Here is a 21,623-nt window from a genome sequence, read left to right as displayed (position 1 = left end):
ATGGTGTCCATGGTCCTTGCCGCCACTGAGCAGAAGATGCCATGTGCTCAGAGAGGCAGGAAAGAGAAAGTCTGCACAAGCTGAAATGAAGCTGGGCAGTGTTGGCTTGATTTCCAGGGCCACCTCCTGCTCAAAGTGCTGATGGCCGAGCGGCAGCCCCGGCTGGTGGCCCACAGCCCTGGCTGGTGGACCGTCTCTTCTGTGGTCATCATACCTGGTCGACTCCCGAGTCTCTCAGAGGTGATTATCCTCCTGCCATTAGGACTTGGCCCCTCCAATCTGAACAGCTATCCGTTGCCTTCTAAAACAATGTTTATTGACACAGAGGCCAGAAAGAGAGGAGAAGGATGTGGGAGGAAAGAGGAGTAGAATTTCTGAGTTCCAAAATAGTTGTGCAAACTTAAACTTTACATCTCACCTGCCATGAGCTTTTCTGAAACTCAAATCTGATTATGTAAGTCATTGCTATGAAATCCTTGACTCACTTCTAGGGAAAAAGTCACATTTCTCTCTGTTCACCATGAATTATCCTGCTTTCTCCCTTCCACACCCTACAGTCCACCGCCCTTAGTAGCTGGGCTCCTTCCTACCCGACCCGCACCCTGGCAGTCCCCCTCCTATGCGTGCTGTCCTCCCCTGCCCTGGTCTGTCCTCCCCTGCCCTGGTCCTCCCTCCCGGCCCCGGTCTGTGCAGCAGACTCTTCCCACCCACCCAGCCCATTCATCATCCCAGAAGTGTCAGCTCCCCTGCGAAAATACCTGTGAATGGCTCAGATGGACTAAAGTGGTTTCCTGTCACCGTGGTCAGTATCCCCTTCTTATGGTCCTTGTCTTTGGGGTCCCTGGAGTGACTAAAAGAAAAGACAGAAGCCAGTCAGGCTGGTAAGCCCCCGAGAGACTACCACCTGAAGGATATCAAAGCAGGCAGACCTGTCTCAAAGGATGTATTTGACCAGCCTTTAGCGAACTCACAGGAAATGCCTTTCCCCAGTCATTTCTGCACTGTCCCCCCTACCATTAGCACCTGCCACCTCAAACAATGCTGGCAAGGAGGGACCTCTCTCTGCAGAAGTGGGCTGTGTCACTTCCCCACTGCCAGGGTGGCCCTTTGTTCTGGGAGCTTCCTGCCCCACCTCATTTTCTGCTTGTGAGCTCAACCTGGGACCAGACCCTTGCCCATAAGCACCGAGGGATCCCACTGTGTTAGCCACCTTGGCCCTTGGGTCCTTGTCCCATGTTCAGCATAAGCATAGCAGCAGAGAAATCCCAGGATTGGAATGACCCTCTGTGCTCACCAGGGAAAAGAAGAAACATTCTACACACAGACGGACTCTGCTCGAAGGGGAAGGCGAGTGGGCCGGGAGGTGTGTCGGCACACAGAGCTCTACCAGGTACTTAGGATGCACGGCTGGTGGGCGTGCCCATCGCCCACAACACTGCAAGCCCCTTGGGACAGGGACCATGTTTATTCATCTTTTTGTTCCCTGTGCCTGGCATGCATAGGTGTCCAAGGAATAAAAGCAACAAATGGCAGCACCTACAGGTACAGTTAGGAGCCACTGTGGGCAGGACCTGATCTAGATCTCCCACTAGGACTGGACTGGAGCTCTGGTTGCAGGAGCCAATGGGGATTTAGGCCAAAAATAGCAACCCAGTCCTCCCAGCCCTGTATTAAGACAGGACATCCCAACAAACTCAACAGGGGGAACGTGGCTTCTGATAGTCCCCATTCAGAGATGGCCTCTCCTTTCCTGTCGTCTGATGACCTGAGCTCTGCCCAGAGGTCAAGGCCTATTTCAAGCCTGCTTTTTCCGGGCAGCCTACCTGAGCTCCCCCTGCACCATCCTCCACCTGCACAAAAAGGAGCTGGCCTCTGTCTGAACATTCACAGCCTGGGCCCACATGGCCCACTCAAGTGTGGAGACAGGACACATGTCATGAAACAAAACCAACAGAAACAACAAAATTAAATAACCACGGAACTCGGGTGCACATCTGTTTGTTCACATGAACTCTTTCTGGAAGAATTCCCCAAGAACGTAACCATCTTTTGTTGCGCCTGTCACTGCGTCCGGGGTGGGGGCGGTCAGGAGTAAGCCAGGAAGCTCACTCGGAGCTGGAAGCTCTTTCATAATGTTGGGTTTTTACCATATGCATGCAGAGCTTTTTGAAAAAGTCAAAACCACATACTAAACCACAGAGAAAATCACCAATTCCAAAACGCAAAAATTTTTACAGGCCATAGTCACAGGACCTGCTTATAAATAATTGGTCTAGACAACACCAAAACAAGATAAATGAAAATGATAACATAAAAATCTTAAAGTCTTTCCTAATATAATAATTGAGATCAAGAATACAATGAGCAACTACTTTTTTTTTTAATGAATGGAACTTTATTTTTTATTGGTTATGAATATTCATGGGGTACAAAGCTGACTGTCACCACTCATGCCCAAGATGTGACGGCCAGATGAATCCTGGCAGCCCCCCATTGCCACAAATTGTGATTTCACCCCATGTCCCCCACCCGATTATCCCCGACCTCCCTCCCCTCCCCCGTTGTGTCCCTCGGTGTGCCCTCCCTCTGCAAGTCCATCGCACCACTGTGGTCTTTCTTTCCTTCCTTCTTTCTCTCTTATGAGCAACTATTTTGAAAGTAAAAACACTATACATTTAAATGGGATGAAAGCAGCCTTTCTCAGAAAACAAAATTCCTTGTTTTTAATGTTTTTGTATCAAGAAATATGAAGAGAAAATAAAGGGGGGTGAGGGGGAAAGCCAGAAAGAGAAGGACTATGGGACAGCTAGTGAAGGTGCACATCCAATCAGCCCTGAGGTGTCATCGGGGGGGACGCTCACTTTTTACTTAGGTCTTGCCAGCAGCCCCCTCACTGGTTTCTCCCTCTGACCCTGTCTCATCTACTGCCAGTCCACTGGCGACCAGGCCCCAGAAATCCAGTCTTACGATGCTCATTCTAAAACTGCCATAGTTCCCCAAATAGTTTCCTCTGGAATGCGCATCAGAATCTCATCCCTGTGTCTAGCCCCATCCTCTGCTCCTCTTCCCGTGCACTTGGTGGCAGCACACACCAGCCCCTCCGTGCTGTTAGATCTGTCGATGGGCTGCTCCCTTGGACCATCCCCATCTCTCTGTGGGGCCAAATTTGACTCAGTCTTCAAGTGCTAACTTAAATGTCACTTCTTCTGTGAAGCTTTGATTGACTTTCCCTGGAAGGTTCTCTCTCCTGCAGGGCTTCATTCATGCCCCTAGTGTAGTGATTTTCATGTTCTGCAATGGCCGCCTCACCCGATAGGCAAGGGTAGACACTAGGACTGGTGCCTAGACTGCCCTCAATGAAGGGTCATTGAGTGCCCCCAGTGACTTCTTGCAAGAAGCAAAAGAAGAAAACCCAAATGCCAAAATCCCGCATAGGGATTTTGACTACTGGTCTGTAGTCTCCTTCCCTCCATGATTCTTAGTTTCAGGGACATTGCTTTTTGCAATGGCACCAGACAGCCCTCTGCTGGCTGAAGCATATGCCAGTCACGCACACGACCCCTGTGATTCTCTTTCTCCTTGATGGACCTTGCCCATACTGGTTCTCAGTTCCTTGAACACAAATGCCACTGGCTCCATATCCTGCCCCATGACATGGGTGTGGCTCAAGGCCCTGGTCAGCCCTGACGCAGGGTCTCAGACCTAGAGGAGAAAAGCAGATGCACTCAGTAATGCACCTGGTTGTTCTCCTACATTCCTTGTCTCCCGATTAGACATGCCAAACTGAAGTGTCACCTGAAGATGCTCTTTCACAGCCTCAAGAGAAAAATGCTGGGGAGCAGCTGAGGGTCCACCCAGTTCTGTGCAGGAAGGTGACAGACCCTCCCGCCAACACAGCTCCAGCTAGCTGTCCTCACCTCCAGGGCAGGGCCCTGCATTCTGAGCACTCCAGAGCCTACTCACTGTCTGTGCTCCATCAAAGAGCAAATGCACGAAAAGAAGGCAACTCCTAGACATATTCTGATGACGCTTTTAATTTTCCAGGACAAAGAAACAATTCTACAAGTATCCAGACAGAAAAGACAAGTAACTTATAAAGGGGCAAAAGTCAGGCTGACCTCGCATTTTTCTCTGGCAACAGCGAGAATTATGTGCCCTGCCACATTATCATTTCTGTGCAAAGGCAACTGGAAGGATTCTCAAATACACAAGAGGTTAAGAAAGTATGTCAACCAAGAACCTTCCTTGAAAAGTTTGCTCAATGATTTACTGCAATAAACAAAGAAAAGTTTGCCAGGAGCGGCAGACTTGCCATGAGACACGTACTATCCAGACACCAAGAAGCCAAAGAAGACATCAGTAAAGCTATGCTGATTCCACTCTGAAGCTCATCAAAATCCAGTAGGACCCTGAGATAACATGAAGGACGGGAACAGAAACCACTCGGAGCCTTGGCGAGACCGTGCACCTGACTCCTTGCATGGAGCCCCCACAGCTCACATCCCCCTCCCTCCTGCTTTTCACTTCCCACAATTTCCTCAGCCCCCTCTTTAAAAACCCCTCAGTAAAGCTCAGTCTTTGAGGTGCCTTTAGCCTGGCCATTCTCCTTGAGGTTTACAGGAGAGATGGGTTAGCCTCACATCGCTCTTCAGGTCACTGGTAATCCTCAATAAAAGCTGACTTCCTATTCCACCAAAAAGAAAATGACAATAAAATAAAACAAAAATAAAAAATAAAAGTGAAGATGAAAAAAAGACTTTTTCACACCACCAAGAGCTGAGAAAAGCCATTCCTAGTAAACCTACGTTACAAAAAATAGTAAAGAAAATTCTTCAGGTGGAAGGATTCCGACATCAGATGGAAACTTGGATCTTCAGGAAGAAACAGAAAGTGCCAGATAGGGTGAAAATGAAGGAAATCCCTTCAGTTTATTCAAGGCAGTTGCTCAGTCACCTGAGCAGACACTTTGGTTATCAAGACTCACTTTTCTTGTCTTTGTGGACCAGCACTTGACTACCGTGCAATGAACTGTGCCGATCGCGGTCAGTTTCCCATCCGCCTTAAACCACTTGAGCCCAGATCGTAAAACTTTACAATTATCCAACTTCTGACTGTCTCCTTCTTCGGTCACTGCTGAGACTCTGCCAGAGTGATGTTCTCTCTTACTGCAGTGAGTTCACATAAACTTAGCTTTGCTTTATTTAAAGAAAAGAAAGAGCAAGTAATACAATACATATGCTATAACCCAATGTATGTGTAAAAAGACCATATGCGTGTATACGCATCGAGGAAGATCTGGGCGGACCCTATAGCAATCCCACTTGGGAAAAGAGCACACGGAAAGGTCTGGAGACAAAGGGGAATTTTTCCTTCTTCCCGGTAGATTCTCTGTATTCTTCTGTGTTGTTTGAATGCTCCACAACAAGCACATATTACCTCTGTGATTTAAAATGCAAATTTCAAAAAGAATTAAAGGTTGAAGCTCAGGCCATACTTCTACGAGTTCAGAGGGATGTGTTTGACTCAGTCTGTATCATGGGTCAAGTATAATTTTTTGCTGGAGTATAACCTGGGCAGAGAAATGTTTATATTTTCGAAAATTTTTGTCTAAAGTGATGAAAAAGGACAGGAGACATAATCAGACCCTCTTTCAGCCCAGTGGACCTAGCCAATGGAGCAGGAGCTCCACTCCTTGTGCAATAAGGCACTGGGGACAGAGTTGAGCACAGGGGACTCTGGAGGAAGGCCCAGCCCCAGTTAGGGCGTAGTGGCCACAGACAGACCCCACTCTTCTTGGTCAGACCTCACTCGGAGACCCAGCTCCACCTCTGAGCAACCTTCCCTATGACCCCAACTCAACCGGCCGTAGTCCAGGCCACAGGGCATCTCTAGCGTCGTGAGTGCCAGCCACCCCACCCGCAGGGCAGGCAGCCCCGACCTAGTGGGCAGCCTGAATCTGCTCTGCCACGTGCCCCTCTGCAGACTCTACACGAGGCTGACCGCCCTCCTGGGGCACTCTCCATGTTCCCTTTCCCCATTCTGAGGAAAGGTCTTTAAGCCCTATCTTTACCGAAGGAAATGCTGAGACCCAAAGAACGGGTGTGATCTTGTCGAGGTCACGGAGGCACAGGCTTGGTCAGAGCAGTGCAGCCGGGCTGGTGAAGGAAGCCGAGTCATCCTGCGTCCCTGGAGGAGGCAGCCTCGGGTAGAAATATGCCCACAAGCCTTTTTGCTGCTGTTTCTCCCACTTTTGAGTAGCTTTCTTAAGAAATGAAAGTTAAATTCGGACTTCATTAAGAAGTCATGTTAGTTACCATTTTTAAGAAAAAGGTGTTCGTCGGCCACGTTGGGTGCGGTTCTTGGCGTCCTCTCAGCAGGGCTCATCCTCACGGGCCCACCCACATGCCCTGGAGTCCAGGCAGGGGAGTACTTGAACTCTGCCTCATCCGGGGTTCCCTTCTCCAGAAGCAGCAATGCCTGGTGGGGAGAAAGGGAGCCCACAACCAGGGTGAGGGGCTGACTACTTGGAAAGAGACAAGGAAACATCTCGTGGGGGAAGGGGCCCAGGGTACTTCTGCGATCCCCAGACTGTTCCGTGTGGAGGTGGAGCTGCAACCCAAAAACCCAGCCAGGAGTTAGACTGGGGTGGGGGAGGCAGGGTCAGGGACCTGTGGCCCAATCCATGGGTCAGCCTTGCCCGGCCTGGGGTCTTGGTAACTCATGGCACCGTGGAACACCTGCAGTGGCCAGGAGGCTGTTCCCCACGCTCAGCAGAAATCTGCCTCCTGGAACTTCTCTCCTTGGGCCTGGTTCTGATGGCCCTTCAGATATTTGAAGCCAGTGATATTATACCACCAAATGTCTCTGTTCATCCTCAGGGTTTGCTATCAGGTTGAGCTACGTAAAGCCTCCAGAAGACAGCCTCAGGAACTCAGGGAATTTGGCGTCTTATATCTCACATCACTGTGAGCATGTGACCTGCTTTATGAGTTTAGGCTGATCGTACGTTGTATATTTTCCTTCAAACCAAGTGTCAACCTGCTTCCCAGCTGAGTACGCAGGCCCAGTATCTCTCCTAGGGACTCCCTTGTCCTCCTGAGTTGTCCAAGAATTCCTAGAGGTGGCTCAGCCTTGTTTCCCCCTTGGGAAGGAAACAAGCCTCCCAGCTCTGCAGGCGCGAGTCAGGAACCAGTGCAGTGTTTAGCTGCCATTGCTCCTGCCACGTCCGCAGTGTTGCTGCTGACCACTGACCGCTGACCTGCAACACTGAGACATGCTCCTGCCCACAAATAGGATGGTGCTCTTGATGGCAGAGATCCCCGCTGAGGTCAGCGATGCACACCATGATTCTGCTTCCATTCAGCTGCTCTGTCTTGTAGGCTTAGCCAAAGGGCCACCAGAGCCCTTGCCACGACATCATCACTCTGGATAAACTTACTTCGCGGAGGCCCTCGGCTGCAAAGGCCTAAGGCCCGTAAACAAACCCCAGGGAAGTTTGCCTCTCAGGAGGGTGCACATTGTGAGCTCAGAGTTTCATCCAAGACCTTTTACCCACACACAGGACAAGGATGCCTGCTCAGCTCATGTGGACACAGCTAAGAGGGGCTTCTCCAGAGAGTCTCCTCCAAGCAAATGTCCTGACTTGGGTTCCCACTTACATAAGTAGCAGGACCCTTGAAAACTGCAGCTTTGTTGATAAAGTATTTGAAACATACACCCATGCCACCAGGCAACCTACCTATGTATATTTCTAGCAATCTCTTCTGGTTAAATTCTTAAATACATTTCTGGAAAATGATCCTTTAAAAAGATCTTTAAGGAACCTATGTCTCACACAGTCCACGGTATCCGCTTTGGAAAGCAGCTATGCTAACCACTATACCACCAACGCAATGGTACCCACCTTGGAAATGGGTCACCTCTATTTCCTACCTGCCTCTGGGGAACGGGGTGGAGGGATGAGAGAGGACAGTGGCCAAAAGCTGGGGCCTCTTGTGAAAAGACATCTGAAGTATTCGCGTCATTGTCCTAATCTCTGCAGAACATCGACTGGGCCACACTGTCATCCCATGCATGCACCCCTATCAGGCCCTTCCCTAATGGTCAATGCAAGTCATGTCTCCATGTTAGAGGTGTTAGCCACAGCATTAGCCAAGCAGCCCAGAAACTGCCCATGTGCCCTCTGGGCAGAGCATAGGGAGGCTGGAAAAGCAGCTGCCCCTGCCCTAAGGACATCTCACGACTGGACTTCAAAGGTCACTGTTTTCAGGGACACTGGCTGAGCCAAGCAGTTTCCCCTTTCCTCCAGCTCCACTTCCCTCGGCCCTGCAGTATCCTGCGGGGAGCAACACACCTGTATGCTCCTCCAAACACTGGTCCTCTGCCAGCCCTGGCCCGGTTGCCCAGGTCCGGACTGGGATGCCACCTTCCCAGATGCCCTGGCAGGCACTCTAGGAGAAAACTAAGGAGCTCAGACTCTGGCACTGCCACTGCTTAGCTGTATGACCTTAGGCAAGTTTCTCAACTTCTCTGTACCCAGCTTCCCATCTGTAAAGGGGGGGTGATAGTGCCTGTGAAATAGGGCTGGAATGAAGACTCAGTAAGTTAATATATAAATATATAATATATAACAATAAAGGCCTTAGAGAAGTGCCTGGCACATAGTAAGGACCATATAGCTGTCCTCATCATTACTGTATGTATCTTCCTCAAGATCTCATAGATCTTAGCCTCTTCGTTTGTCTGTGGCCATGCCGTGCACTAGATGAGAACCCCTAATTCAACACCTAGAGACCACAAAGACTCGCCTTCCCAAGGATCTCACCTCTTTTACACTCTCTTTGTCTTGCGGTAAAAGTGTTGACAAGGGACGAGGAGGGGGCATGCCAGCCTTGAGAGGTTCACAGGCCATCCCTGCTACCCCGTGAAGCCACACTGGTGTCACAGAGGTAGGAGGTGACTTCTCCTAAGCAGACGCTCCTCAAGGGTGCTGAGACCTTGGGCATGTTACTTTTATTCTGTGAGTCTGTTTCCGTATTGCTAATGTGGAAGGCTCAGACTGAATAATCTCCAGTTTTCTTTCATTTAAGCACTGACATTTCTGGATCTGGCTTCTAAAAGATCTCTGAGTTACCTGTGGATGTTCGTAATCCACACAACCTGAATTCAGAGCAGTGGAATATGCCTGATAGAGGAAAACCCTGAGCAGACGTGAGCAGCCTTGGGGAGGCGCACGCTGAGCTGATTCCCATCAGAATCATAAAAATGAAGCTCTCCACATAGATGGGCAGGCTTTCCACGTGCCTGACTCTTAGTTTTCTAAAGCACCAGAACTTAAAACTCAAAGCTGTAGAACATTAGAAGGAAAAGAGCTTTAGTGTTCTCAGAAACCGCCCCACCCCCTTTTAAGGCAAATTTTCAGGAAAACCAAGTTATAAACTGAATTTTTCAAAAGATCAATGGGCTTCCAGTCAAGATGGCAGAATAGACAGTCCCTAGCCTCACTCTGTCCCACAAATCAATCAATTTACAACTATTAAAAGCAATGACAGCCAAACTGGGGCTGCTGGAGCTCAGGGGAAGAGGAGGAGAGACCTGCAGAGTGCATGAGGATGGGAGAAGCCCATGATGAAAGGAAGGACCGCTCCCACCATTTCAAGCCCCAGCCACTTCAAGGTCCTGGTGAGCACATGCAGAAGAAGCTGGCAAAAGCCACGACTGTGTCCTTCAAGTGAAGTTGCTTGGAGGCTGGGAGAAGAGGGCCTTGGTGGCCCCCAGGCCAGCAAGACCACTGACAGGGATCCTGTGGACCCACACAGGAGGGAGGAGCCAGAACAACTGAAAAAAGGAGCCACTCAGAGGCTGATGAGTCATCACAAGGGACCAGTACAGGACTCGTCCCATGGGAAGTGTTTGGAGCATGGGTGGTGGGGGAGACAGGCCACTGGGGCACAGCATGGACAGATGATCTGCCCTGCAGTCAGCACAGGCCCACTCAGTGGAGATTGGTCAGGAACATAGAACTGCAGGGGAGCAATTTGCTGAAAAGACTCAGGCCCAGACCAGAGTTTCTGTACAACCCCGGTGTACCAGATCTCACAAAACCCACAAGTACATACAAGGTCAACAATAAAAATCTGAGCTGCAAAAAAGCCTTCCCCAGGCAATCAGCAGCAAAGCAACAATTTAGCTCAACTATAAGGCTCAAGTGCTGGTCCCCACAGGAAGGTCCCCCATTTTAGAAGTAAGCAAAGGACAGCAAATTAGTTCCAGTGCAGAGTTTAAGTGGTGGGAACAGCGAATAATCCAACACAGAACTGGAAAAAAAAAAAAAATACCCACAGACCAGAGACAAAGTTTGATACTAACTAGTAAAGGTCTCACATCACCAAAGAACACCTAAAAACCCTAAAAGGACCGGAAGCCCCCTGGACTCCCAAGCCAGGGATGGCGTAGGGCTGGGGGCCTCAGCCAGGTCCCCCACACCCACAACCAGCCCAGCGATGAGCACCAAGTCACCACAGGAAGCGCCCTGGGCTCCCTAGCTGGGACGGTGTGGGGTGGAGGGCTTTAGCCACAACCCCCTGACATCTGCATCCAGCCCAGCAATAACTGAGCCACCACTGGAAGTCCCCTCATCTCCCCTGCAGGAATGAGGGGGGTGCCATGGGCCTCAACCACGCACCCCCTTCTTCCTCCTCCTCCCACCCTATTTCCTTCCTCCTCCCCTTCTCCCCCTCCCCCAACTGCTCTGCAACATCATCTTAGAATGTAAAAATAATATTAATAAATAAACTTAAGAAATTTACTGTGAAAAAAATAAAAATAAAAATGATAATTGGAGGAAGAGAGCAAACTTAGTTGGGAAGACTTAAGGAAAGCAAAGAAGCAACTACACTAGAGCTGAACTAGCAGCTCCCTCCGAGGGCTTCTATGGGACATGGAAGGGGCTGCAGCAGGTTGTGGGGGCGGGCAGTGCTCAGCTCTGACCGGAACATTGGTTATAAGAATAACCACTGTACAAAGTGCTGTCTATACACTTGTAATTTGTGTACATTGTAATTTGTGTGTGATACTTCTCTGTAATAAGGGATTCAAAAGAGCAGCAAATGGGTTGCTTGGGCAGTTCTAATAGCCATTGTTTGCTATGAAATGCTTCTTGGGTGCAAAGATGCACAACTCCAAAGCCACTGATCTGCCTGCCCCTCATTTTATCAGCGTGTCATGGTGGCCTTGGAGATGTGCCGCTTGGGTGGATCTCCCGCAAGAGAATCCGCTGTGGGTAGAAATTTCCCCCCAGACTGACATCTTCCAGTGACTGTCCCGTGCACCCCAAGGCTACAATGACCCTGGGCCATTTCTAGGCAGAGACTAAGCAGAGCAGAGGAAGCAGCATGGCCCATTCCTGCCAAATGCAGGACTCTTCTAAGGAATTTTGCTTGGGGCCTCCCCATAGGCCTGGTTGAGATTTTCTCAGAATTGCACTGCAGTTTGAGGCTCTTCCTACTCAGTCCAACCAGGCAACAAAACCATTGGCCTTGTCCAGCCAGGTCGACCTGTGCCCTCAGGCCTGCTGGCCATCCCCAAACCACTTGCTTCCTCTACTGCTGGCCTGTCCACTAGGCACCTAGCCCAGGCCTGATGAAGGTGACAAAGCCCAGGCCAGGGAAGGCAGGCAGCCTGGCAGCTCAGAGATGGCCCCCCTACCCATGCTCTGGGGAAGCCAGGCCTCCTGCCCTGGTGGGGTCCTAAGGTGGCACTCACTAAGGGGCACTGATCAGCTGCACTGACCTGGGGAATCTCCATGGCAAGGATTAATCCTCACCCCACCCCACACCACCAAGTGCCATAGCTGCAGGATGGGAGCAGTGAATGGAATGGAGGCGTAGGGGAGAAAGACCTTCCCAAGTCACCTGTAAGGCAAACAGGAAAGGAGGAGAGAGGGGAGGGGACAGCCTCAGACTGAACATGTGCAAAAGCTGCAGAAGTCCTCAGGAATGTCAGAGAATGGGAGCAAAGAAACTCGATGCCTCTTCGGGGCACTGGTTTCACCTGGGACCTTGTCAGAAATGCAGATTCTCAGGCCCAGACTTCCTCAGTCAGATGCTCTGGAGGCAGGGAATAACTAGCCATGTGTGCTTTAACAAGCTCTCTGATGCATGCTCAAGTTGGAAAACCCTGTCTCCAGAGCAGGGGTCAGCAAACTTACTTTAGAAAGGGCCAGATAGTAAATACTTTAGGCTTTGCAGGCCACATAGTCTCTGCTACAATCACTCAGCTTTGCCTTTGTAGCACGAAAGCAGCAACAGTCAATATGGAACAAGTGAGAGCATGTCTGAGTTCCAACACCAGTTTCTGCATAGAGCAAGCAGTGGGCCACCTTTGCCTCATGGGCTGTAGCATGCTGATTCATGGGCTAGCACATCCACGTGCACACTCAATCCTGTCTTTGAACAGGACATGTATGTGGCAGAAACACATCTGTGGCAGAAAACAAAGTGTTTACAAACCATATAAAGATCTGTTATCAAATTAGGCTCTTGAGCCTCAAAGTCATAGAAATGAACAATGCACCCAGCAGTAAGGCAAGCTATACTTTATTAAAAGACAAGACAGACTTGCACATAAGGGAGGTAGCAGTCGGGAAGCTCGCTCCCTGAGGGGAGCTGTTCAGGATCCTTTATAGGGCAAGGGGGCGAGGGGGCAGGAAGTGCAGGCCAGTAGCATCACTCTGCCCTCTGGAGGTGGTCCATTCTGTTCTTCCTAGCTGTGTCACGCGTACATGCTCAGTTAAGGCTTTGCTCCTTGCGCCTGCTCAGTAGGTCCAAGATTTTGGTGTTGCTCTTTGTCATCACCCCAGGATGGCCATTGTGGCAGTCACCTTGAAGCTTTGTGCACATGCAGGAGTCAGCTAGTAGACTAGACTTCTGCCTAGTAGAAGTTGGGGAAAGGTTTTTTAAAGGCAAGCGGTTCCTCAATTGATGTCAGCATCTTGCTTTGATGATTTCTGGTATTTTTATAGTGGTTGCAAGGGAGGTCAGTTCCGGGAGCATCACGTGTATAGCTCCTAAACAGGACTTACGGTTAATCTGTAACTTAATTTTTACAATTATGGGAACAGAAAGAATGGGTAGATAATGATAAGTTTTAAACAAAGCGAACAGTTGTATTTTAACAAGCCTCGTGGAAGAGGTTTTGGAACTCCGTAAATATGTTTTCTCCTCTTATCTCAGTTTATTTCATCAGAGCAGTTATACCCAATGGGTCTCTTTCAGTCACTTTTATCAGGGCCGTGGGATAATCATGTGCCCTGGGGTTCTCATGACTGAGTGGGAAAGTAACAAAATGTCCCTGTGGGGAAGACGGAGTTGGATTGGTTCACAGGCCTAGCCCTAGCCTGTCTCGTTCCCCCTGAGAGATTTCGTCCTCCTTATTCTTTTTTTTTTTTTTTTTTTGTCTTTTTGTGACCGGTAAGGGGATCGCAACCCTTGGCTTGGTGTTGCCCGCACCGCGCTCAGCCAGTGAGCGCACCGGCCATTCCTATATAGGATCCGAACCCGCGGCGGGAGCGCCGATGCAGCGCTGCACTCTCCCGAGTGCGCCACGGGCCGGCCCTCGTCCTCCTTATTCTTAAGGAGAAAAGAGCTGAAGGTCTCTATTCTGAACCTCCTTCCTTCTGGCCATGGGTGTGTCCCTGCCTACATGCCAGAGGTGTAAAGATCTCTTGTTGACTGATCGAGTGATTTATAGGGACTCAGTTCCTCTTGGGAGGAGACAGGTTGGAATCCTCGTGGCACCATCATCTTGATGTGGAGCTGCTGGAGCCTAGAGGATACAAACTTTACCAATAGATTAAAAGACAGTACTAGAATCTAGTAACAGATGCACTATAGTTTTCTTTTGAAATGTAATTTTCTCTCTCCAAGTTACCCGTTTTTACCAAAGATATTTATGACAAGACTAGTATATTTGCAAAATAAGTTTAGTTTCTGGCCAGATAATTTACGTAAAGTTCAGCAAGAATAATGATTTATCATATATGCTCTTTTTGGGTTGGCATTGCTGGGACTTTTATAAGGAATCTCAGCTTAGACATACAACATTCTCTTGGGACTTAGGAAGCCAAGCCAAGGATTTGACTCACTCTCTGATTACCCATACAAGTTGAATGAATTCCTCTCTTAAGGAGGTCTCCAAAATATCAAGGTTCTTGCCTGTCAGAAAGTTACATTCTGTACCTACCTCAAGGCCAGGAACCTTGCAATCATGTAGACAAGTTATCAGGCCAGTCTTTCCAAGGAGCTTTTTATTGGCTCCGTAAAAATGTCAGCCTCAATTCCTTAAAGCTGTCTGAAAATACGACATTCCAGTTAAAGCCTTGGTAAAATAACCAGTGTTTCCAATTGTGTCCTGTTACAAGAAGAACAGATTCTTATTGAACTTATATAAATAACAATATTGCCTTATAATAAGAATACTGACGAATAGTTTCAAAATTCTGGAAGGATCAAGTAGAGAGAAAAGTAAATACTTCAATTTTTGCTCATAAACATATATATTACCAAGGAGCTACAGATTAAAAGTTTTTCTTAAACATGAAAACAAAACATTAGCTACTCGACACAACTCTACACTGGGTCCTGGTAGCATCCCTCCTGTCACAGATGACACCACTGAGCTCCAGAGAGTAGGAGGTGGAACTGACCCCCGTGGCCAGGCTGTCTGGCTCCAGCATCAACCACCTGACCCCCCACTAACCCAGCCCTAGCTCTGGACCCTGAGGACGCCCTCTCTCTCCCCAGTCTGGCTTTGTCACGTCCGGGAGGGAACGGTTTGGGACCTATTCCTTGCATCCTTGCCTGGTCAGGAGATACCATCTGTCAGCCACCCCTTGGGCCTGGCACATGGGGCAGGACAGGCCAACCTGAGCCCTGAGAAGAGTAGAAGACACAGGCTGAGGAGGAAGGTGCACAGGCAACCCAGAGAAGCTCCTAAGGACCAGGGCAGCTGGCTCCAAAGCCCAGGCCCAGGGGCCGTGTCCTCGTCCTCTCCTCTGCACAGCTGCCATTTCCAAGCCATCCAACTGCCTGAGGGGCCTGCCCAGCCAGCCCAGGTGTGGCTGCCAACTCCCAGCTGACGAGAGGGTGACAGGATGGAGGTAAGTCCCGGGCCTTGCTGCCTACCCAACCAGGCCGTCCTCACCCGTCCCCAGGGCGAACGTGTCCTGAGGGAAACCCCGTGCCTTATTCTTAGGAAAGAGCAGCTGCCACCACTCGTACCCACATCCAAATCTGTCTCTAGGAAGAAAGCAATCCAGCCACCTAGGGGGAAAGCACCTCAGTGAAATGTTCCCGAAAAAGAGACTAATCCATGGTGGTTTTACATCCGTCCCTGTCAGTATGTCCACCCGATGCCTGGCCTAACCCTCTGAGGTCCTTGGTGGAGCCACAGGAGCTCACAGCCGCCACCCCACTTTGTGAATGGGACTGTGGAGGTTGACTCGCCAATGTACCGAATCGCTGAGAAGCGAGGCTTCCTTTGGACGCGCCTGGTGCCCCTTCTGGACTCACTCTTAACTACTGTGGGGGAAATTATCCCTGCAGGACTGAGCAACCACGGACAGTGGGCTGACAAGACTCAACGAGCACCCCGAGAAGGGGGTTTCAGGGTTCACAGTCCACGACCCACCCCCACGACTGCAACTGACATGGATGTCCCCGGCATTCATTTAACCTTCACGCCAACCCCACAGGTGGGTGCCAGCACTATTATCCCCATCGACAGGTGAGAAACTGAGGCCCAGGGCTCCACAGTTAGCTGAGATGAGAGGAGAGCCCAGGCAGCCTGGATCCAGAGCCCTCGCTCCTCAGCCCCGTAATGACAACCGCCAGTGGCACCGACTTCATGCCCAGCAGTTTTTGAAATAGTTTTCATCCGTTATCCCATCCACTCCCCACAGTGAGGATATTGTTATCTTCATTTTGCAGATCGTGGAAGACCCTAGTCGAGGTTACTCTGTGTGTCCACAGCACACAACCAATGAGTGAAGGTCTGGGATGTGGACTCTGACTGATCCCGGAGCCCACGTGTGATGGTTAATTTTAGCGTCAACTTCATTCGATGGAGGAATACACAGAAACCTGGTAAAGCAACCTTTGTGGGTGTCTATGAGGGTGTTTCCAGGAGACATTAGCACGTGGGCCTGAGTGCACCAGGTGGGAAGGATCTGCCCTCTCTATGGGCGGGCACCATCCAATCCACTAGCGGCCCCGAGAGAACAAGAACGGAGGGAAAGGCGAGTATCTCTCACCGTCCACTGCAGCTCGGACACAGTCTTCTCACCTATCCGTGGGCATCCGAACTCAAGACTCTTCAGCCTTGGGGTTCCAGGACTTACACCAGTGGCAACCCACCTGTCAGGCCTTTGGCTTGGACTGAGACTCACACCATCACCTTACCTGCTTCTGAGGCTTCTGGATTTGCACTGAGCCACATACCAGCTTCCACTTTGCAGGCAACCTCAGCTTTCATAATAACATGAGCCAATTCCTGACAAGGATCTGGTTGTGATAATCCAGTGCACACCGTCCCTGCCAATTGGTCTGACCTTTACCACCTTGCTTCTCGCTTCTCCTAGACCACTTTCAAAACCTGCATTCTCACTGACCCACACAGAAAAGCAGAAGAATAGAGACGCATCAATAGAGAACTATCTTGATAGAAAAGAAATCTGCTAAGATCAAGTCTAGGAGCTCTAATCAGAGCTACAATACTGACCAACAGGATGGGAAGGGAATGTCCACGTCCTGTCCAAGCCCCGGCAGGGCATGCCTGGACTCGGGGGTGAACCACCATCACATCCAGGATGAGGTGGAGGTGGTTGGACGAAGAGGATGCAGAGAATCCACACTGATCACTCAGGAGCCAAGCTGAGTGGCCCAACTCCCATGCGACTGAGCACAACAGTCCCCGACCCTGTAGGCACGGCCCCCACGGAGCAAGGCTTTAGGAGAAGGGCCTGGGGCTCAGCCTGTAGCACATCTTCCCAGCAGGAGCCCAGACCACCCTGTTAAAGAGCAGACTGGGTGAGATGCACGTGGTTGAAGGAACAGAACCCCTGAGGGGGCTCCTCCAGACTGACGAGGCCAAAGGTATCCATGGTTTGGGGAATGTGGCCTTGCGATCTTGCTTCATATTGAACAAATCCTTGAGATATCACTGACTTTCAGCACGAGACTGACGTACAATGACTTAACTGTGAGCTTGGGTGTGGGAGTGTCTGCGTGTGTCATCTGACTCTCTTCCTGGAAGGTAACCTCCAGGTGTCTGGGACTGTGGCTGGACCTCCCCCTTGTCCCCTGGAGCCCAGAATAAAGCTGGGCGCTGAGCACGAGCTTGGGAGTTACCTGGGGGGTGTCTGATAAGCCTGCGAGCACTTAGGCCTAAAAGGGGAACCACTTCACTCCCAGTCAAAGCAGGCTTCTCATCCACACCCCGGCCACCCCCAGCCCCTGCCCCCTCACCACCTGCCAAGAGGCTGGATGCGCCCGCCCACCCGCCTACCTGCCGCAGCGCCTCCACCCCCTCGCTGGCCGCCTTCTTCTCACACGTGCTGCTCTTGAGCTTGGACTCGGCCAGCTCCACCTCGGTCTGCAGCTTGTCCAGCTCGGAGATGACCTGGTCACGCTCGCTCATGATGAGCTTGTACTCGCTGTACACGGCATCGCGCTCTTCTTTGTACTTCTCCGACTCCTTCTCGGTTTTCACCTGCATAGTCCTCAGCTCTGTCAGCTCCGACTGCAGCAGCTCCATCTCCCACTGCAGGTCCTTGTTCTGGGCCGTGGCCTTGTTCAGCTCGTGGTGGATGGCCTCAAACCTGGGGGAGAAAGGCAGCCAGGACGTGGAGGGGTGCAGGGGACCTGCCTGGTCAGCTGCCGGGCTGCTCAGCCACTTCCCGCCAGCTCCGCAGTGCTGGATGGTCCAGCGTGACAGTTACGGTGAGGTCATTCTCTGCAACACCCTCTCCCCAGCGAGAGAGAAAAGGCACAGAGCACCAGTGCCTCTGGACCTGGAATCTTTCTCAGCCTTTGACAAATGCAGAGGATGAAGTGAGGACTTCATGCCCTCTGCTCTACTTGAAATGACAGCACGTTTCTTCCACAGCCAAGCTTCATTATTTTTCAGAATTCATGAAAACAAAACAATGCCAGATCACAGCATGTGGGAGATCCACGTGGCCTCGATGATCATTTAGTCTGACCACTTCATTTCACAGATACGGACAGTGTGGAATGGTCCCACGGCTGACCCCACCAGTCATTCCACCCAAGGGACTGGTCCAAGCCCATCTCAGACATTCTAGGTCCCTTACCAGGGATCAGGTTAGGCCAGCCCATCTCAAACCTGAAGGACTGTTAAGCCACAGATGCCTAACCCCACCCTCAGAGTTTCTAATGCAGCAGGCGTAAGGAGAAGCTCAAGACCCTGCATTTCTAACAGGTGCCCAAGAGGTCCAGGGACCATGCTTTCTGAGCCACTGATTTGGGTACAGACAAATGACCCAATTGTGGCTGATAAGAGGTGACTGTGCTGGGGGACTCTGGATAAGGTTCTCGTGTTCCTAAGGAGACACCAGAGCAGCCAGCCCTCTTCTTCTGCCACTAGCCACAGGTGACAGAGCACGTGGGATGAGCTTAATGTGACTGAGAAACTGGAAGTTTACATTCCACTTCATTTGGATCCGTATACAGGTAAATAGCCTCCTGTGGCCAGAGGCTCCCATTTTGGACAGTGCAGCCCTGAACACTGTCAGGTTTGGATGTGATGGCTGGAACTGCTGCCACAGACCCTCTTCCAGGAGGCTGAGGGGGAAGGCACCTCACAGAGGAGGGCAGGGCCACATTCCCATGTGCCCAGCTTGATCTCTGCACTGCTCAGATGTGAGGGCATACATTTCCTGATGGGTTAAGGCAGTGTGAGTAGGTCTTCCCTGTTGCTTGCACCCAAAGGACAACGTCCCCCATGAGCAGAAGAGTGAGAGAAGCTAAACTCGGTTCCCATGAACTTAAGAGGGGTTGACCGAAGGGATTCAACCAGTTCTTCCAGCACTGAGGAGTTGGGCACAACCAGTGAAGGCTCGGCCTGCTGCAGGAAGCACATTCCAGCCTGGCTCTCTGCCTGTCTGTGAATCCCGAGAAGTATCTGGGAACAGGGCTGACCCTCCGTTGCACACTCTTTCCCTCATTTCCCAGGACCCTTGAAGAACACTAGGTGTCCCTTCCTCCCAGCTTCTCCCTCCCTGTCTCAAGGTCTCACCCGATACATCAGGCTCAGAACATTATATAAGCATTGAGGGGGTGAGGCCAGATGGGTACTCTCCCTTGTCTAGTTCCAGCCAAAACTCTCCACCTGCTGAAACCCCAGGATTTATGCTGACTATCCCATGCACAGAAATTACTACAAACAATTCCCAGAGCAGAAGAGGAATCTTTTCTTATCCCCCAACCCCACAGGGTAGGCGCAAAGCAGCGCTTCGAGTCTGGTTCTACGTTAAAACAGCTTTAAAAATATATATATTTTTAAATCACATTCGCTGTTTTCAACTGCCTAAAATAAAACAAGAAACGCTAGTAGCTCACATATCCCCAGGGATACCCACCTCCCACCCATACACATGCGCAGTCTTTGGCTTTCTCTGAGGGGCTATTTAGCATTTCAGTAGCACCTCCTCTGCCAGGGAAACAAGCTCCTTGTGACAGGCTCTGAATCCCTGTGCCACTTTGCCTGGTTGCTCTCTACACTTTCAGTCTCAATTCTAACAGCTCCATCTGCCACCACAGTAGTGACTGCAATACAGAGTCACTCCACCTGTAGTTTATATTATATGAAAAATGAAATTAAGACACAGAATACTGTGTATGCTACCTTTTGGGTGAGAAAGGGAATAGGAATTCATACATGATTTAGCTGGTATCTACATAAAGAAGCAGTAGGAATAAAGAAATCGATAAAAATGTGTTATCTTTTGGGGATGTGGGGTGGAACAAGACCAAGATGTCCCAGTTTACACATTTTTATATCTTTTCTACTTTTGAAGAAAAGAAAAAGCTCCAGGAAGATCTGGTCACCAAATCCTTCCAGAGAGGTCTCCTAAGCCAAGCAGGCACTTTCAGTTCTGTCCACAGAAATCCTGAAATCTTTTATCACCCTACCCCCAACCCATCACTGACGTGTGACCTGCGATGTCCTTTCCTGCAATAGGGAAGTCAGGCCTCCACCCAGTCCTGGGGGGTCATCCTTTTTCTGCCAGCCCTTCCCACAGATGGGTGCACTCACCCACACGGGGACGCCCATCCCCACCGCGGGCTCCTGGCTTTTTTTCATCCCTGCATTTTCCTGTCCCACAGACTGGGTCATTGTCACATCTGACTATCCCAACAAGCTTAAGGGCACTAAGTACATCTCGGGAGAATTCTCCATGTCAGAGCCCACATACGTGATGCTGTGAGCTGATGCAGAGACAGGCATGGTATCATGAGTGCTGCTCCTAGTGTCCTCTCCGGGGCTTTGAGCCCAGCATATGGTGATGGCTGTGTCTTGTTCCACCAATTGTCTGCTGTGGAATGACTGGGGAACCTTGTGGGTGAGAGTTCAATACCTTACTGTTGGGTGCCTGATGACAACTGGGTACAGGTCAAGGCTTCTGGGAGCCTTCTTAACCTGTTCTGCTGCAGCCAGGAATGGCTGAATCTCCACGGCCACTGCGGGGATAGTGATTGTCTCATCCAGACATTGGTCTGGGCACCCCCAGCTGTGCTAGCTGTGGTCATCTGGGATGTGCGGCAGCCATCTCTATCTGCTCAGCTAGTTCTTTCCCTGAGGACTAGAATGACATAATGATGCCCGACATGACAGATCCCACCCAAGGCTGCACACTGACCCTATCAAGAGTTGGGACAGAGTTGGGAGTGATCAAGAGAGTGAGTCTGTCAGTTCCTGCTTGTGGATAAACAGCATAGAGGCTTTAAACCTCTTGGTACCTGATCAGCATTGGCCATTGTAGATCCAGCAAGGCTGCTGAAGAGTGTCTCAGGAACACAGGCGCACACTGACACATCACTCGCAGTCAGCTCACCCTGAGCTCCCTTCCTGTGCACAGTGGAGAATGAACCAACATTTGCTGACCGGGTAGGTGGGTTGTAAGTGGTAACTCTTGACCTCCTGTTCATACTAGCAATACCGAGAGTATGACAGAATCCATCGATTATGCCAAATAAGAAACTCCGCCTGTGGACAGCAGTATCAGCCGTAACTGGAGTTCCATCCTGCTCACGCTCTTCCCTCCCCGACCTGTGGACAGCAGTTTCGGCCAGTGCCTGTGATGTTCCTGTCTTCACTACCAGCCCTGTGGATTTTGGACTTGCTTAGCCAGAACCCACCATCACAGAAGCCAGTTCCTTGTAGCTTATATATGCATTTATGTATATACTGTGTATATACATTTATGTGTGTGTATATATTACGTATATACATTTCTGTGTGTATATATCATCCTGGTTTCTACAAGTTCTGCTTCTCTAACGAAAGCCTGGCTGACACATCCACAGACTGGAAGGGGGTGCTGC

General features: G+C 50.3%; 1 protein-coding gene across 1 annotated transcript; it reads right to left on the bottom strand.

Moving 5' to 3' along the window:
* Positions 1-773: 773 nt before the first annotated feature.
* LOC134381692 (disks large homolog 5-like) lies at positions 774-20,415 on the bottom strand. Its single transcript, XM_063101563.1, has 3 exons — positions 20,335-20,415; positions 17,563-17,970; positions 774-850 (listed from the first exon to the last, which is right to left on the bottom strand). The coding sequence occupies exons 1-3, from the start codon at positions 20,413-20,415 to the stop codon at positions 818-820; spliced, it is 522 nt and encodes a 173-aa protein (XP_062957633.1). The 3' UTR covers positions 774-817.
* Positions 20,416-21,623: the final 1,208 nt, after the last annotated feature.

This window comes from Cynocephalus volans, chromosome 7, assembly GCF_027409185.1.
Source record: "Cynocephalus volans isolate mCynVol1 chromosome 7, mCynVol1.pri, whole genome shotgun sequence".
NCBI lineage: Eukaryota > Metazoa > Chordata > Mammalia > Dermoptera > Cynocephalidae > Cynocephalus > Cynocephalus volans.
Note: the sequence above shows the minus strand (reverse complement) of the source record. Positions and strands in the feature narration are given on the sequence as shown.

Coding starts and splice junctions, on each gene's coding strand:
- LOC134381692 (XM_063101563.1), bottom strand. CDS start 20,415: ATGACCCAGTCTGTGGGACAGGAAAATGCAGGGATGAAAAAAAGCCAG. Junction 17,971..20,334: donor GGATGGGCGTCCCCGTGTGG/GTGAGTGCACCC, acceptor TGGACCATCCAG/CACTGCGGAGCTGGCGGGAA. Junction 851..17,562: donor GGGTGGAGGCGCTGCGGCAG/GTAGGCGGGTGG, acceptor CTTTTCTTTTAG/TCACTCCAGGGACCCCAAAG.